The sequence below is a fragment of the Lissotriton vulgaris genome, chromosome 11 (genome assembly GCF_964263255.1).
Source record: "Lissotriton vulgaris chromosome 11, aLisVul1.2, whole genome shotgun sequence".
Taxonomy (NCBI): domain Eukaryota; kingdom Metazoa; phylum Chordata; class Amphibia; order Caudata; family Salamandridae; genus Lissotriton; species Lissotriton vulgaris.
In genome coordinates, this window is record NC_141699.1 from 979,557,839 (window position 1) to 979,575,269 (window position 17,431).

A 17,431-nucleotide genomic window follows, 5' to 3' on the forward strand; every position below is an offset into this window, starting at 1 on the left:
CATTCCTTGTTTGCGATCAGCAAATTGCTAATCGCAAATAAGGAATAACTCCCCATTCATTCCTCTGGGCCCAGAGGAATGAATGGGGAGTTATTCCTTATTTACGATTAGCAATTTGCTAATCGCAAATAAGGATGCGATTTCAAGGGTGCCAAGGTTGGCCAAAGGACACCCTGTAGCACCCCTGAAATGAAGATGTAGAGTCATGTTGCGCACACATATGTCCAAAGGACATGTGTGGGTGTAACATAGAACTGAGAAAAATGCACAAAAGTGCATTTTTCTCAGGTTTCGCTATTTACCACAAAGTCTGACTTTGCGGTAAATAGCGGCAAAAAATACTGAATTCGCAATTTTTTATTGAGTCATGAATAGGATTTAAGGAATTTCGAATTGAGATTCCTTAAATGCGATTGCAATTTGAAAAATCCATTTTTTTGCGATTTCTCAAATTGCGAGTACAAGACCCAATGATGAATTTCAAAAGCCATTTTTGCGGGCGCAAACGGCCGAATTCTGCGATTCGCACCGTTTGCGCCCGCAAAAAATGCTTCATGAATCTAGCTGTATGTGTGTCTTTCATGTTTACATGTCTGTATATGTGAACACAGTAAACATTTGATTTTCCACGTTTTGTTAGTGAAATGGATTATACTATATGTAATCTGTATGTTATGGACAACCAGAATAGTACCTGTTATTGATGAATTACTCTACGGTGTCGTGGTTTATGGGCATTAAGAATTTCGATGTGCAGAGGCCAGTAGAGAATCAACAGTAGTAGGTCTTGCGCACTGCCTGATAGGGATCATTATTGGACCTTTTATACCCATTCTTAATGATAAGCATTTCTCACAATTTCAGCCAAAATTGTGACACACGACAGGATCACTTATAGTCAACAATTATATACCCAGGTTCTGAGGGACAGAAGGCAACCCCATTATACTTAAGGGTTCAGCAGACCAACATGTCTGTGATTCCTTTTAAATAAAGCAATCTTTTTCTGTTCCAATACAGCAGATTCACAGGATGTGTTCAAAACAAAAAGTGGACAATTATCCAATTTTATATGAGCAGCACTGACTACTCCCATTCACAAAAGGGATCGGGTCCCTTGGAGACCCCTTCTCATTGGCGAATAGTTATCACCTTCTTTGACTTGGTGGTAACATATTAATGTTTTGTGACCCGATTATAGTCTCAAAATACCAATACATAACTTAAGAAATTGGTATTTGGAAAGGACCCCTTTACACACCCTTTCCAAATACATATTGTATTTATTCGCCAACCCAAATTGCGAATCTGTAACGTGTTCCCGAATCACAATTTGGGTTTCACACATTTAAAAATACCAGGCTCCGATTTGAACTTTGCGACTGCCGTTGTGCAGGAGACCGATATTGTTTAAGAAAATCGTTCTGAAGGATTTTCAGTTTATTAAGTGTGAGTGCTTGTGCAAATACTGAATCTGTATTTTCCCTTCCCCTAGCGCTTCCTGGCATTAATTAACCTCTGCTTCTCGAATTTTCCATAAATAATGCCATATGAGAGTTCCATATCTTCATTGTTCTATTTAAATTAGGCCTCACCCATGTACAGGAAATAGGATTTCAGCATTCTGAAATAAAGATGAATATATTCTGACCATGAAGACAATATTCAGTTCATAAACCTTTCCAAACATTAAAAAGTATATGTAAGTAGCCCTATGTAAACCACATATGATTTACGAAACTTAATAATGCATTTTGACGCATCTTTTTTTACAGTAGGTTTCTTGGGTTTAGTTACATATTTAACATTTTCAGATATATGTAGCAGCAAACAATACTTTATAGAATATGTCGTCATATTAGAGGTCTGAAGATGCAATTTGGAACTTACCACGAGTGCAACTGGTCCAAATATCCAACTTAAGACAGTCATTTTCCATCTCTCCTCGGTGTTTTCTGGAAGAGGTTTATACAAACAGTACGCCACAAAAATAGCAGCGATTGTGAAGAACAGTAATTTCGAGGCCATGGTAAATTACCCACTCATTCGGTGCTGCTCGAGGTAAATCTCCTTCTAGTCAGTGCAGTCACATGAGCTTTCACTACAGTGGCAGCTTTTTCCTCTGTTCAATAAAAAAGGGAGCAGCGCCTTGCCACACCCGAAGCAGTCCATGCTGTTACTTAGTAACAGGGTTTGCACAGGGCACTTTCAAGAACAGGCTTGCTAGCCATTGTGTCCGGTGTTTGACCTGGCGCAGTGCATGGTTATGCAAGACATTCGAGTGAAAGACAGAGATCTCTTTTATGATTTAGTATTTTACAAAATAAGAAGTCGCGCTGCTGAGCAAAATAGATAGCCAACAAATATTCCTTTAGAAAAGATCACTCTGTGTGTAAACAATGTTCTTTTTTAACTTGCTTTCTGGCTTCTAAATGTGATGGGGCCAGTAACAGCAGTTAGCGCCCTCTAGGGGTTATGTCAGCCGTGGAAACACGATACACCTGTTTAGTTTCAGCTGCCGGAATTTCTGGGTGGGACTTTGTGAAGAATGAAAGAATTACCAGGGGAGTCGAATTACTGTAATTTAATTACTGATCCCTCGACTAATTCCTCATTTCTAAGGGGACATTCAGGGCACGCTGGCAAAATGCTCTCTAGAACTCAACCTCACTCTGTGGTTAAATATTGTTTAAATACTCGGCGCCACCCCCTCCGCATGGGACGACTCCTGGTGGCCGACCACTCTGGGACCCCCCCCAACCCGACACCCACCAACCACTGACACAACCTGGGCTTCATCCTGGACTCAACACTCTCCATGACGCAGCAAGTCAACACTGTGTCCTCCTCCTGCTTCAACACCCTCCGCAAGATCTACAGATGGATCCCCACCGAAACCAGAAGGACGGTCACTCAAGCCCTCGTCAACAGCAGACTGGACTACGGCAACGCCCTCTATGCAGGAACCACGGCTAAACTCCAGAAGAGACTCCAACGTATACAAAACACCTCCGCGTGCCTCATCCTCGGAATCCCTCGCTGCAGCCACATCACCGCCCACCTGAGAGACCTGCACTGGCTCCCGGTCAACAAGAGGATCACCATCAAGATCCTCACCCACGCTCACAAAGCACTCCACAACGCCAGACTAGCATACCTCAACGAGCGACTCACCTTCTACACACCAAAACGCCAGCTCCGCTCCGCTGCCCTTACCCTCGCCACCATCCCACGCGTCCGCCGAATGACCACCGGCAGCAGATCTTTCTCCCACTTCGTCACCAAGACATGGAACACCCTACCCATCCACCTGCGACAGACCTTAGACCTGCTGACCTTCAGGAGATTCCTTAAGACCTGGCTGTTCGATCAGTAGAGGCTGCTTCCCCCCTCCCCCTCTAGGGCCTTGAGACCCTCACGGTTGAGTAGCGCGCTCTATCAATGTTCTGATTGATTGATTGATTGATTGAAGTACTGGGGAAGCATGCAACTGGGCCTCTTTGTGCATGGACTGGACCTGCCTGTGTATGACCATTAAGAGGTTTGGTTTTAGACCCAGCTTTTTAGCAGGGTTCAATAGCTACAAAAATACAAACAAATACATTTAAGGCAGTGCTTAATTTATGAAATAAAGAAGGGCATGGGCCCTGATGGATATCGGGGTTGCTGAATACGTTGGATGTCTGGTCTTGATTCCAAACTATTCCTCTTTATTGCACCACTCTACCTTCCCTGTCCATTTATTTCACTCCTGTGGGTTCTTTTTCATCCTTGTATTCTGAATTTGTCAATGTTTTCCCATCTTTCTGCTCCTCTTCCACTCTCTCTTTTCTGCATTTCTGCCTTTTGTTCTGGATTAAAGTCACGATCCCCAAAAATGAGTGCTGATGGGCCCCACCAGCAACCACCAACATAGATTAAGCACTGATTTGCGGTTTATACTTGGAATCCTTTGACAGAGACAAGAGGACATGTCTCTTTTCCTGTTGCACCCAGGACGACTCTCACTTGCACTGTAGATGCAAATTTGTGTGAATCACAAATTATCAAATCTTCTTATAACCATAGCAGCCTTTACAAGATTTACAGCATGGACAGGGTTTCGGTTGCCACATGATTCCCTGCTACAGGATGTCCCACCTACAGAACATCCTGTAGCACGAACAACCTACAGAACATCCTGTAACTCGAAATAGTGACTGAAAGAGGGTCAAGTAGATTTAATATCACAGTTGGCAAAATCACGAAACTTTACTTACATTCACCAGGGGAAATATATTCACATTAACATAGATAAGCAAAAACGTTCTCCGACCAATACTCAAAACCAGTTGTGTAGTTTCATTCAATAACAAGGGAAAGAATGATTATGTTCATGTATGTCGACAATTTCCTAGCCCCAAATAGCATTTAAGCCGTTAACGGACATAATTAACTTATTTTCAATCTTTTAGGGAATAAACCGAAAAAAGGGGTACATTTTAAGACTCTTGCTTAACACAAAACACTGTTGGGAAAATACAATCAAGCCTTTCCCTCCAAATTATTGAGCTAGAGCTATAACTTCAAATGCCTGGGAGTCAGAAAATCAGGAGCCATTTGAAACTCTCTCTGTAGGAGTGGATACAGAGCATAGACAGGGTGGCCATCACTATAATCAACTATGTGCTTAGTATGATGCACCTTCCTTTAGACTAGGATATTTGAACAAGAGGGCTGGAAAGTTTTCTTTTGGAAGGTAAAAGGCCCAACTGGGAAAACTGAAACTCTGTGCACACTTAAATGCAGGGGAAATGAGACAGCCAGACGTAGAGCCGTTCTGCCTGAGTTGTATGAGGGTAGTTCCAGCATAGCTGCAGAAAAAAGAAGCATATCACATTCATTCTGCCGACTGATATGGAGTGTGAAGGAAAGAGGTGTTCCTAATGGTGTTGCTATTTGTCCTTACCTAGTGCATATTCAAATGGGAACAATGACAGGCCCAGGAGACTACAAAAATCTGCTGGGGACAGAGGTCCACCTCAAGTGGAACTCTTTGTAACATGCCCCTCTTGAGTTATTTACAATTACATGAAAAGTCTTTCACAGTTGGAGGCAGCTTTTTGAAAAGGTTTTGAAGCCATTGCCTTTTACTTGAGAGAGAACTCTATTAATAGTTTGCTGTATTTTAGCACTGTGTAAGACTTTTCATGTAATTGTAAATAACTCAAGAGGGGCATCTAGCAACATCTGAGAAACTGCAGCTTTGTGAAAAATCATTCAGGCCGTTGCCATCTGACTGGATGGGGATATATATAACAGTTCGCAGAAATACAGTTCTGTGAAAGAGTTTAGAAGAAGTAGCATCTGAGCAGAGTCAAACATCTAGGAATGTCTTGCAGTACTGTAGCCTAGTGAAATAATTCAATCAGTTGCACCTGACTTGATTGGGACTTCAAATAATATGTTGCAATACTGAAGATTTAGAAAGCATGTTCAAGCGGTTACACCTGTCTTCTGCAGTACATCTAGTAACGTATTGCAGTACTGTATCATTGTGGCAGACTTTTGACACAGTTGCATCTCACTCGAGAGGAGTGTCCAGTAATGTCTTGCAGAACTGCAGCTTTGTGAAAGATTTTGAAGCAGTACATTTGACTTGAAAGGGAATTCCAGTAACATCCTGTAGTACTGAAGCGTTGAGACTTTTCAAGCAAATGCATCTCAGAATAGACAGACATCTGTTAACAGTGATCGATACTGAACCTTTCTGAAAGATTTTGCCACAGATGGATTTGACTCAGTAGAGATATCTTGCAACACCCTGCGGTACTGCAGCTTTGTGAAAGCTTTTTTAAGTTGTATCTCACTAGAAAGGGACACTTAATTAAGGGAGTAGGTACGGCTTCCTCCTGAAAGACTGCATGCAGTTAATTTAGCTTTATAGGGGTATATAGGGAAGATGTAACTTTGTGACTTTCCAAGCAGGAGCATTTGATTTTAGTGAAATATATATGAACGTTTTTTCCAGACTGCAACTCTGTGAAGGACTTCAAGCAGTCTGACTTGAGAGGGCCCTCTATTAATTAGTTGGTATACTGAAGCATTGTGAAAGACTTTTCAGGCAGTTAGATCTGACTCAAGAGGCAAGTCTGCAGACCCCTTGCTGGTTTACCACTTTGTGAAAGACCTTTCAAGCAGGTACATCTGAGTCCACATGGACATTTGGTAATGTCCTGTGAAGCTGAAGCTTGAGTAATACTTTTCATGCTGACCATCCCAAGGTCAAGTGAGCCAGGTGTGGTAGTCGTTCCTTTACCTATTTGATTGCAAAGTTATGGAATGTCCTTCCTGTCAAACTAAGACAAATGCACTCCGAAACTGCCTTCAAGAAACTATGAAATACCTATTTATTCTGAATTTCAGCCTGATTCACCTATGTTTTACAGGTGCGGCTGTCTCAGCGACCGAAGGCCCTCTGGGGTAAGACACCACAAATAGAATAGAATAGAATAGTTGTATCTGCTTCAAGAGGAATGTCTAGGGATGCATTGTGTCACTGAAACTATATCAAATCTAGTAACGATTTGCAGTTCTGCAGCTTCTGGGTTAGGTGCCCGGGTTAGGCCCATGTAGCAATGCTGCACATATCCTTACATTGTCCTCTTTATAGCACAATAACATTATTGCTGTGACCTTTTCCACATATTCACATGCATGACAATGTTGGAAATACGTTTGGCTTCGCAAAATATTATCATGATGCCCGAACACTGAATACAAGGCCTTTTATGCACGATGTACAAATGTCATCTTATCTTCATCCATGGGGCGACAGGGTTATCTGCCTATTTATAATATTGCTAATCTATACGTACATAGTAAGGGTGCCTCTTTTATAAATAATAAGCATCTCAGAGGATGGGCGGAGGAGGCACTTCATCTGACAGAGAGGGTCCCTGCATACTGAAACTTCATCATGCAGTGGTCTGACATCTCCATGAGGGCTGTCCATTTCGTGACCAGGACGGGGTCCTTCATTCTCCCCCACCAGGCATTGGGGTTGGATCATCCCTTGAGGGGATTTTTGGCTTTACACCTACACACACTCTTGGCACACACAGAGTAGAGTTTGCATAGTAGGAGTATGCATGATTACTATCTTGTATTATATGCCTGAATTTATGTACTGTTTTAACTCCTTGGTAGAACTGTATCTGCTATTTACTCTTTTGGTGCTTGTAATCACTTTCGTCTGGTTCTGCATACTGATTATTGCAGCACATGTATTTTATATAAGAATAACATTGGTTCAATAAATATATTGAAAACATCCCAGTGTGTATTCCCTGTATTTTACTCTGAGAACAAAAGAGCACAAGTGACTGAGTGAGAGGTTTTGATCTGTTACCACGATCCATGAGGGGTTGTCATGTTCAGTGGTTGCCAAAAGCCATATGCTCTTTGGTAGCTTTAGGGGAGCTTAAGGTGCAACTGTGAAGTAGCTGGTCACTAGGCTAACATATCCTGTGGGATGCTCAGAATCAATCTAGGCACCTCACCCAAAGTTTAACTTGTCAAAAAAACACGCAGATCCTACAAATTAGTAGGAACTACACAACAGTAATGTCCTGTGGAGCTGATCTTTGTGTAATACTTTTTATGCTGACCATCCCAAAGGTCAATAGAGCCAGGTATGGTGGTCGTTCCTTTACCTATTTGACCGCCAAGTTATGGAATGCTCTCCCTGTCAAACTAAGAAAAATGCAGTCCGAAACTGCCTTCAGGAAACTATTAACGACCTATCTAGTCTGGATTTCAGCCTAGGTTTTACAGGTGTGGTTGTCTCAGTGGCGTGAGGCCCTCTGGGGTAGCTGTGCACCATATAAGACACCACAAATAGAATAGAATAGTTGCAGCTGCTTCAAGAGGAATGTCCAGTGATGCCTTGTATCATTGAAACTATATGACAACTAGTAATGATTTGCATTTCTGCAGCTTTGTGATAGGCGTTTCAAGCACTTACGTTTTACTTCTGAGGGAAATTTTGTAATCTTGATGGACCACACATTCTGAGAGCCTTTTTAATCAGTTGCATTTGACTAAAGAAGGGCATCTATTAACTTGGTGTGGTCCTGCATTATTCGGAACACCTTTTCCAGCAATGGCATCTGACTACAGTCACACATCCTGAAGTGTCTTGTGGCAATGCATCTTGTTGAAAGACCTTTTCTGCAGCTGCATCAATCTCGAACATGCCAGAGCTACTGGCTTTGCCAATGCTTGTTACATCTTGCCAGGTTTGCAGTCTACTATGATGTAAATTGATGTTGCTGGATGTAACATTATCACTAAGGAGCTTCCTCTTAGAAGCAGCTTGAGATAATATGTAAATCAGTTTCTGGAATAGAAAAAATCCAGTTGGCTGCAGATGGGTGAGAACCTCTCTGCTCACAGCAGAGGAAGCAGTGGCTCCACCCCTGACTGAAAAAGCAATGGGGGTGACTGTACAATATGGTCCAAATGGATTACATCCATTTAGAATGAAGACAAATCTATCCAATAGGATGACATATGACGATATTGTGGACATCTGCACCTCTAAAGTGCTAAAGTTTGAGGTCCATTGCATTTGGAAACAACATTTTTAAGACATTCTGAAACCCAACAACGCATTGACGTAAGTTAAGGCAGAGCTCTCTCTGACATTGCAGTCCACCTCCTTACACATAGGTAAATGTCCAGTTGGTCAATGGCAGAGTTTAGGTGGATTTAACAGTGTCAATGTAGGCTGATAATAAAACAGGGGCTCAATAAGATGCCTCATATTGTAGGGTATATGAATCAATAGTGCAGTGTACATTATGAAGCTACGTTTGCCCATCTAAATCACTCCTGTCACAAGCAACGTGTGATACCGTTAAAGCCACTCTCTGTGATATGCCATAGATAACCCTGCCCTTTCCATGGTAGGAAATTTAAAGGAGGAAATGATCTACTCTGTCCCCACTGTTGCTAAAATGCTGATAGCTCTGAATCCTTTCCTTAATTGATACTGACCTCAATTCACCCTGATAACTGTAACCACATTCACCCTGTTTTCAAGTATATTCACTATAGTGCTGAATTGAATTAGTTTCATAAACAAGCTTCTCCTAAGTTCATAGTGCCGGCCAGTACCTGAATGGGCCTCTTTAATAGTATTTGTAACTTTTACAACAAAAACCTTCACACACATAAAACAAAGAAGTGATAGTTGCTGTTTGCTATGCTCTTTTATGTCCCATGCCTTGTATCGGCATTACCGGAACACCCTGAAAACAGGAAGTGGTAAGTTCCTATATTCATAAACTGTGGATGTCTGTGTTTATACTTGTAGCAATTTTCTAGGGAAAAAATGAATATGTAATTATTGTATTTCTCTCTGTGCAATATAATAAACTTGAAGGGGGAGAAGAAGCATCTTATTACACATCTGCACTATGCTAAAAAATATGTTATTGCCTAGTTTCTAAAACAAGGCATGCCAGTGTTGAATAGTACAAGCCACATTGTAATGTAGAAATTATATTTTCCCAACAATAACATGATTGTACAGAAGGTCATTAGACAAAATCATATTTTAGTCTACTGGCTTTCAATAGCATGAACATCTTTTTCTTAGGCAGTTATTGTAAATCATTTACCACATGGTATCACCTAGCTCAGCATGTAATGTTAAGCAAAACGTGAAAAACGATTTGACATTTATACTTTAAGAGATTTACATTTAATTGTTCACCTTATTCATGAATTGTAGAAAACTATTTTCAAAATCATTGACACACATAATAATTCAGTCCCTAATCGTGATCCTTCTTCTGCATTCAAATGACATTTCTTATTAACAATATTCAGTGTCAACAGTATATTTTCCAATAAAGCACGTTGCTAATTGATGTTCTTTACAAATTGTCATTCAGCCATTTAATGTAGTTATTGAGCATTCTCATTCCAAGTGATTGCTCTGTCGCAGAGGAAATCAAGGCCATCATTCCGTGAAATGCATTGTCATAGTGGTCATGCATAACTTGCACACCTGCTTGTTTGAGTCTCGCTGCATACATAAAACCATCATCTCTTAGGACATCATACATACAGGTGAGTATATATGTTAGGGGCAATTTGCTCAATTTTTCATCATCAACCAAAAGAGGTGCGGCCCTTGGATCTGTAATCTGAGGATACTTTTTCAGAAATTCTGATCTTCCATCTTTTGGGCTGTGATAAACATGATCTTTTTTCAGCTCTTCAGGCAAGAGGTTACTCCAGTTTGCAAATTTAATAAGATTGTTTGATTCTGAAGTGATATGTATGTTGGATCCCATGGCTTTAATTAAGGACTTATCAGTGGCAAAGTATGTACTCCAGGCCCTGGCCATGCTTTTCCTCGAAAGACCAGGCATGTCACTATTGTCACGATATGAAGGGGTGTCCAGGTCAATGTTCTGCAGTGCAGGGTAGATCAAAGCTTGAACTTTAGGCTTAACATCAACTTCACTGTCCTCTTGTACCTGTAAAGACAATAATTTGAAATGTGTTTAGATTCCAGCATATCTTAATGAAATACAAAGAAATGAGTAATAGGATCACTAAAGGCTTTATTATACAACAATAGTGCCAACATGAGATACATATGTTATGTACAAAAAGTATATATATCGTTACAACGCGCGCGTTACAACGACCTACCATTACAACGCGGTTGTAACAACGCAAGTCGTTACAACGACTTGCGTTGGGGGGGCACAAATTTAAAACATTTAAATTACTATTCCAACACCAGTCCCCGTGGATAGCAGGGAAGGTGTTGGGATAGTAAATTAAATGATTTACTATCCTCGGGCGCCCCCCAGCGCAATGCGTTGTAACAACTTTCGTTGTTACAACCGCGTGGTAATAGTAGGTCGTGGTAACGCGCGCGTTGTAAACTGCGCACCGTACAAAAATAATTAAAAACATGTGGAACATACATGGCTGTGCACATTCTTACCCAACTATGAACTACCTAATGCAAATTGTTTACTGAAAGTTGTAATTCATGTTAATATGCTTAAATACAATGAGAGTAATGTCAGGGACTATGCCTTAAAGAAAATGGTTATGGGTCTCATCCAAGAGTTTACAAATCATTACTAACAAATGTAGTGCCTGTGCTGTTGATTATATTTTCCCTTTTAGTAACTCTTTTGCACAATAGACAGGCTCTCTAGTTACTGCAAGTTATTGTACAGCGATTAGTACTAATATTTGGCCCACATGCACACATTCAACACATTGAGGAAATTAATTAGCAATAGACTTAATTTTAAAAAGTGAGAAGGGTCCTAATTTAATGTGATCTTGCAATGGGTCTGTTCTGCAAAGGTCTGAGATCTTTAGGTAATGGGCTGATCTTGTGGAACAGGGAATATTATTGAAAGAAGAGATGGTGCACTCTTGGGGGCTTATTTTGATGTCGGGCAGAATTCCTTCTGCGCAACACCGATCTGGTCCTGGGACCAACCGAAACCCAGTCGGCAGTCCAGACTGCCTCATTCGGATGCGACCGAACACTGTTTGGTCGCATTCCTATATTTCCCTATGGAGCAAGCATTATGGCCGTAAACCGGCCGTAATTCATACTCCCATAGTGAAATGGGAGGTGCGGTTCATCCCTGCACCCCGTGGCAGGCACCTCAAGGTACCTACCTCAAGGTGCAGGGATCAACAGGGGGGGTACCTCTGGTGCCTAATCAGCTTCCAAGCAGAGGCCATGCACCGAAGGGGGCCCTGCTGGGAGCCCCCCAAACATGATTTCCGACATGGTTTCCATGTCGGGAACGTGCATTGTTAACTCAAGGGTGGAAAGTCCCGCCCTTGAGATTACTAGTCAGCTTCCGACTGGCAGACAGGCTCTACAACCCCTCAGAAGCCAGTCTGAATGACCGGCTGGTTTCCTTTCTAACTGCTTCCATCATAATGAGGAGGTTGGAAAGGAAACCGAGCAGCCCAGTAAGGGGCCGCATCGTAATCAGCCTCTTGGTTAGTTGATAAAGTGAAATGGTCTCTTGTTAAGAGTATTCTGATACCTCTACCTTTCCTAAATGTATGGTGCTATGATCTGATAGCAGAGCAGGTGTAGAGAGGATTGAGTACAGAGCATTTGGGATAGGAACCATTAATATTGGATAGTTTGTGGGATAGCTCGGTGTGTATATATAGTCAGGGCTCTGGGTAAGAATCTGGGTGACAAAGTAGATGTACCTTTCCACAAAACTGAATGCAAGATATTAACTTACAGCAATATTGAGTGCAGAATACTAACAACCACTATAAGGTATATGTATGTACATTTATTAAATGTTTTCCAATCCTGTGTGCCTTGAAAGAAGGGCTGATTCACAAAGGTACTTCAACTTTGAGTAAGTTTACTGCTTTTTGGCTATTTACAAATTTTGAGTGTAAAGTTACTCAAAAAGTCAATCTCACATGTCGCCACCCCTTGAAAAAGGTTGTAGCACCACATTCATGAGTGTACTTGCTACTGCCAAAGTAGAAGTAAGTCCAACACCACAAATGACCACTGGTAGTGCTTTACCATCCCATAGTAAATATTAAAGGTAAAGACTAAAATAAAATAGGAAATAATGTTACATTAAATCAAATTATTTTAAATAGATAAAAATATAAATACTTTTACTATAATGTTAACATGAATAAAATTGTACATGTTTATTTTAACAAGCATTTTTAGCGAAAGAATTAGCTTAACTTTTAAAAATATTATTGAATTGTTCACATTTAATTGTATACATCACTGATAATAGTTATTAAAGCATTTTAAAATCAATTAGGGGTTTATTATTTAATTTAATTTTCAGAAACATATTTTAATGTAATTTGATATACATAAATCAATTACAGAATTCATTCAAAATAATCCACATTCCAACTAGGTATTTGAAATATTGTACATTAATATGTAATGAAAAACATATATTTTTTATTTAAATAACCTGTTTTTTACGTGGTTTTCAGTGTATGAGGTGTTTTACAGACTCTTAGAGAAGCAGAGGAGGACTGAGGGGTAGTCTGTGGAAGCATATGCTGGAAGGGATATACTATTGACCCTAGATGCAGTTGGCCAGGTTACATATGGCACCATGAAAGAGGCCGTCATAACCAGATTTGTTCTACCCTAGAGATTTATCACCTGGCGTTCAGGGATAACCAGAAGCAGGCACACCAGTCGTAGGTGGACTTTGTAGATGCCTCTAGCAAGGAAATGGAAGGTTGAGCGAAGAGCAGTAAAGTAAAGGATTATGATGGGCTGTACAATTTGTTTATTTAGGAGAAGGTCTTGACTAATAGCTTTACAGAGTTGTGACTGCACCTGATAGATTCCAAGCTAACTATACTCAGAGAGCTTGGGAAAGAAGATGACCTCCTTCTCAGCACCAGAGTGTCAAAGGAGGTACCTGGGAGAAACCACAAGAAATGTGGTTCAGGACCCCATCCACAGAAGGAAGGGTGGCAGAGATAATACAAGTGAGTTCTCTAAAGGCCCCCAAAATAGTTTTTAGGGAAGGGAGTCCCATTCCTCTTCAGTGCATGGAATGGAAAGGTTTAGTGGAAAGAAGCCAATGGGGTCATACAAGCCCAGGTGCTATGACTTTCTCCAGTCAGAGTGCAAGAAGGGGAGGCCATATGTTCCTAGAAGAAGCCCTATACTGATGTGCACACATTGGGGGATGCCAGCATAGTGCTTTATGAGTATTACGGAAAATGAACTTTTAGAAGGTTACTATTTCCCTGCCTGAACCTCATGAGGGCCACTTTCTAGTAACCTTCTGTCACACAGGTGGCTATGTCCTTGATTGAGGTGTGAAGCTGCTCCCAGAACATAAATAACAGCCTGGGTGTAAAGAGTAACCATGTACAAGGGGCTGTTCATTACCCCGGACAAGCCTCTGGGTGGGCACTTAGGCTCTGCACAAGGGGAGAAGGCTTTCATAATTTCGGATTTTTGGAGCAAGAGGCACTGTGTAGTTGTTTGTTGTGGGGCAGGCAGAAACTGCTGCAAAAGTTGCAAAGTTGCCCATGGAAACTTTTGCTCCATTGGTTAGTGAGGTGGCACTCCAAGACCTAGGGAAGAACAGATGCGGACTGAACATGCTGTTTGTGGCTGTTTGTGACCTGAAAGGGGCCTTGAAGGATTGGATCTGCTCCTTCTTGTACCCAGGAGTGCAGTCCAATGGTCAGAAGGATGACCTCCTCTTCAATATATAGAAGCTAGAAGAGCCCTTTTCCTGTAACTGTCCAGATGATCAGTTCCAGCTGGACCTGCCTTGAACCCTGGACTCTCCTGTTGGGGTCTGCTCGAGTGAGTCCAAACCCCCAAGTGCTGTTCCTGAGGTTATGGACCCTTGGCGTGCATCTGGTTGGACTTCTCCTACCACCATCCAGAAACTTGGAAACTGTTTAAACTTCATGACCTCCGGACGACTGGGGCAAACCTGGCAAGCTGATCTTCCATAGGTCCTTTGCTGCTGGGCTGAAGATTCAGGTTTCTCTCTGATTGGATTTTCTTTGCAGCAGGAAATCAGGTTTAGAAGGACCTTGCGGAGATGTATACAGCCTCATGGAGCCCTCTTTAGCTACAATCTGCAGCCTTGTCCTGCTGAAGGATTCTGAGGTCTGAAAAAGCGACTAAGTGCGAAAGATGAAATCTTGACCAGGCGAACGTTCCAAAAGTATCCGGCTGGCAAGAGGAATTCCGTGTGCATGAAAACCACATTTGCAAGCTCTCAGCTTTTCTCTCCAAAACTAATGGCTTCACTGGACCACGTACAATGGCTATTTGAACTCCTGGAGCCCTCTTTAGCTACAGCCTGCTGCCTTTTCCACTTGATTTTTTGAACTTCCATTTTCAAGACAAAGTCCCAATGTTAAATCTCAGACATGGTCAAACTTGGTTTTTGTATCTGACCCTATCTACATCATATTTGGCCTGAAACCATGCCTAGGTCTGGGTCTACCTCTACAAGTTAACCATGGTTGGTGCTTTATCCTTTTTGCACAATTTTTATTTGCAAATTTAAAGATGTATACCTCCGGTTTCCTCATATTTAATTTTTGTCATTTTGGTGTCATGTTATTTATTAAAATGTACTCTATTTTCTGATTTGGTTTGAATTTGTATTGCACTGTATTTATGACTTTGTTACTCTTTTGGTACTGCATAAATACTTTACACATTGCCCTAAGTTAAGCCTACTGGCACTGTGCCATAACTATCATGAGTTGAGTTCAGGTTAATAAAGTGACTTTTGGATTGCTAATGTTATAGGTCACCACCATGACTAATTACACAATGTCTTACAAGAACTTTGTGTACCTTCTCCATCTCCTCAAGTGAGAAATTGAGCGAATTATTTCTCCAGCTGCTAAGCGACAGACAGGGAAGATTTCAAAATGCATGTGGGTGGACCCTCCTGAGAAATTAACTGAACTTGAAGGTACTCCTTCTCTCCAATGAAGCTGACTTTATAACGTTATTATGTACTTATGAGGAGTTCCAGGCCTCCAAATATCTACTCTCTCAACCAATTGATACCACTGTTCTCAAAGCGAAGATTACACCATCCCTTTTGCGTGCACAAACAACTTCTTTTCTATTCTAGATCCTCAGTGCTATTGTTCCCCCTAGCAACTTAAGTTTAATCTCACCGACTCATCTAGTTTTCAGCGACCTAACTTGTCACCTCAGATTTGACAATGAGCCTCTGAGATGCTTGTTCACAACCAAGACCACAAAGTACCAAAATGTATGCTCGAATGTAGTAGCAAAGTAACAAATGCTAACTGAACATTCTAACCCACCAAACTTTCAGGTCCTTCAGACGCCCTGCTGTAACAGTGGCTCCTCTGAATGCACAGAGATATTCTCAGTGCTGGCGGACCTCTCTAAATTTTGTAGGTTGTGGTCAAGTCAAGGTGGCTGAGGATATAGTCTACAGCACCCCACAAATGGCAGGCCCCCTACCATACTTTAAATGAGCCCCAAACATCTGCTACAGTCTGTGTCTTTCATTATAAATGTCCTAATTTCCATGTATGTATACCTCTCAGTACCACAGGCTTCCCTCCACAGTGCCTAAGCCTCTCATTTTTATTTTTATCTAATTCTCTCTATTGTGTAGGTGTCCCACTACTGTGTATATTTATGCAATTTCCTCATTTCTCTATGCTCCTCTTTTTTAATTCCCCATATTAACGTCCTTCAGTGTCAGCATGCATTTAAGTCTATGGCCTGCACCTCACATTCTCAATATCTGTGCTCCTAATTTTCCTTTTGGACCCACATACCTTACTGCGCTGGCCCACAATCAAGAAACTGAGACAATGGCACAAGAGAGGAATGGCAGCATAATCAGTGGTTCCCCAGATTAAATGTCAATGTAGGAAGCTGGGTTATTAGGAAGTGGGAGTATTCATCCTCAGCTAGTAATAATACTACAATCACTAATAGGTCCAGTCAAGTCTCAGAAAATTAATATTTGCTCAACCTTTGAGAGCTTAGCAAATGATCAGTCAGGCTTAACTTAGGAGACAGGTATGTGTAAAGCATTTATTACCACCAAAACAGTAAATAAGTAAAAGAAACAACACAATAAAAAATCCAACAACAATTTATAAAAAGATAAAATAATTTTATCTTTAAAACAACACGAAAATGACAAAAATATATTGTAGGGAACCAGATATATGAATTTTTAAGGATAAATCAAAAGTTTAGCTTTTTCTTCGAGCTTTTCTCTTGATGACAAGTCTTCGGGTTCCTTGGATCCAGAGTTTGATTCGACAACAGTGGCCTGCTGCATTAACATGCCTCTGTGAATCTTTAGAAGTTTTTATCCTCAACGGCAAGGAGCTCCAGAGCTTTTAGCTGGTGAAACCAGTGTGGTCAGGCCAATTTGCAAATCACGGATGGAGGCTGGCCTCTTTATGTGGAACCAGTCTCCTCCTGGAACATTTCTGCAAAACTTTGCAAAAACTTTCTAAACTTTGAAATCTGGTTGTTTCTGAATGTCCTTGGTAAAAGTAAGTGTCCACTAGCTCAGACCAAGGGTTCAGAGACTCTGGATTGCCTCTTGAGGGCTAGTACTCAATTTTTCACACTGCACCTGCACAGTCCAGGAAACATCCAGTTGAACTGGTCAGCAGGGGTGATCCTCTCTTTGGTTTGGTAGGTGACTTCTGCCAGCTATGTTGTACCTGTTGCTGATCAGGTATGACACTCCTTTTCCTTTAAGTCAGACACAGTCCTTTCTTAAAGCAGCCTTATGAGTGCAGCAGGTGCAGTCTTTCAGAGTGCAAACTTCTATAGTGCCGTCCAGCAGGTCACTTCTTCTCTTCTGTTGTTCCAGGC

At 41.3% G+C, this 17,431-nt stretch overlaps 2 protein-coding genes across 2 annotated transcripts in view; both read right to left on the reverse strand.

Moving 5' to 3' along the window:
• LOC147683805 (arylacetamide deacetylase-like) overlaps positions 1-2,114 on the reverse strand; it is a 93,679-nt gene extending 91,565 nt beyond the window's left edge. The window contains exon 1 of the mRNA XM_086944203.1: positions 1,891-2,114. Within this exon, the coding sequence (XP_086800329.1) occupies positions 1,891-2,028 (138 nt within the window). The 5' untranslated portion in view covers positions 2,029-2,114. The remainder of the gene's footprint in view (positions 1-1,890) is intronic.
• Positions 2,115-9,136: 7,022 nt separating this feature from the next.
• The window catches only part of LOC147683806 (arylacetamide deacetylase-like), a 116,426-nt gene continuing 108,131 nt past the window's right edge, over positions 9,137-17,431 (reverse strand). The window contains exon 5 of the mRNA XM_086944204.1: positions 9,137-10,532. Within this exon, the coding sequence (XP_086800330.1) occupies positions 9,924-10,532 (609 nt within the window). The 3' untranslated portion in view covers positions 9,137-9,923. The remainder of the gene's footprint in view (positions 10,533-17,431) is intronic.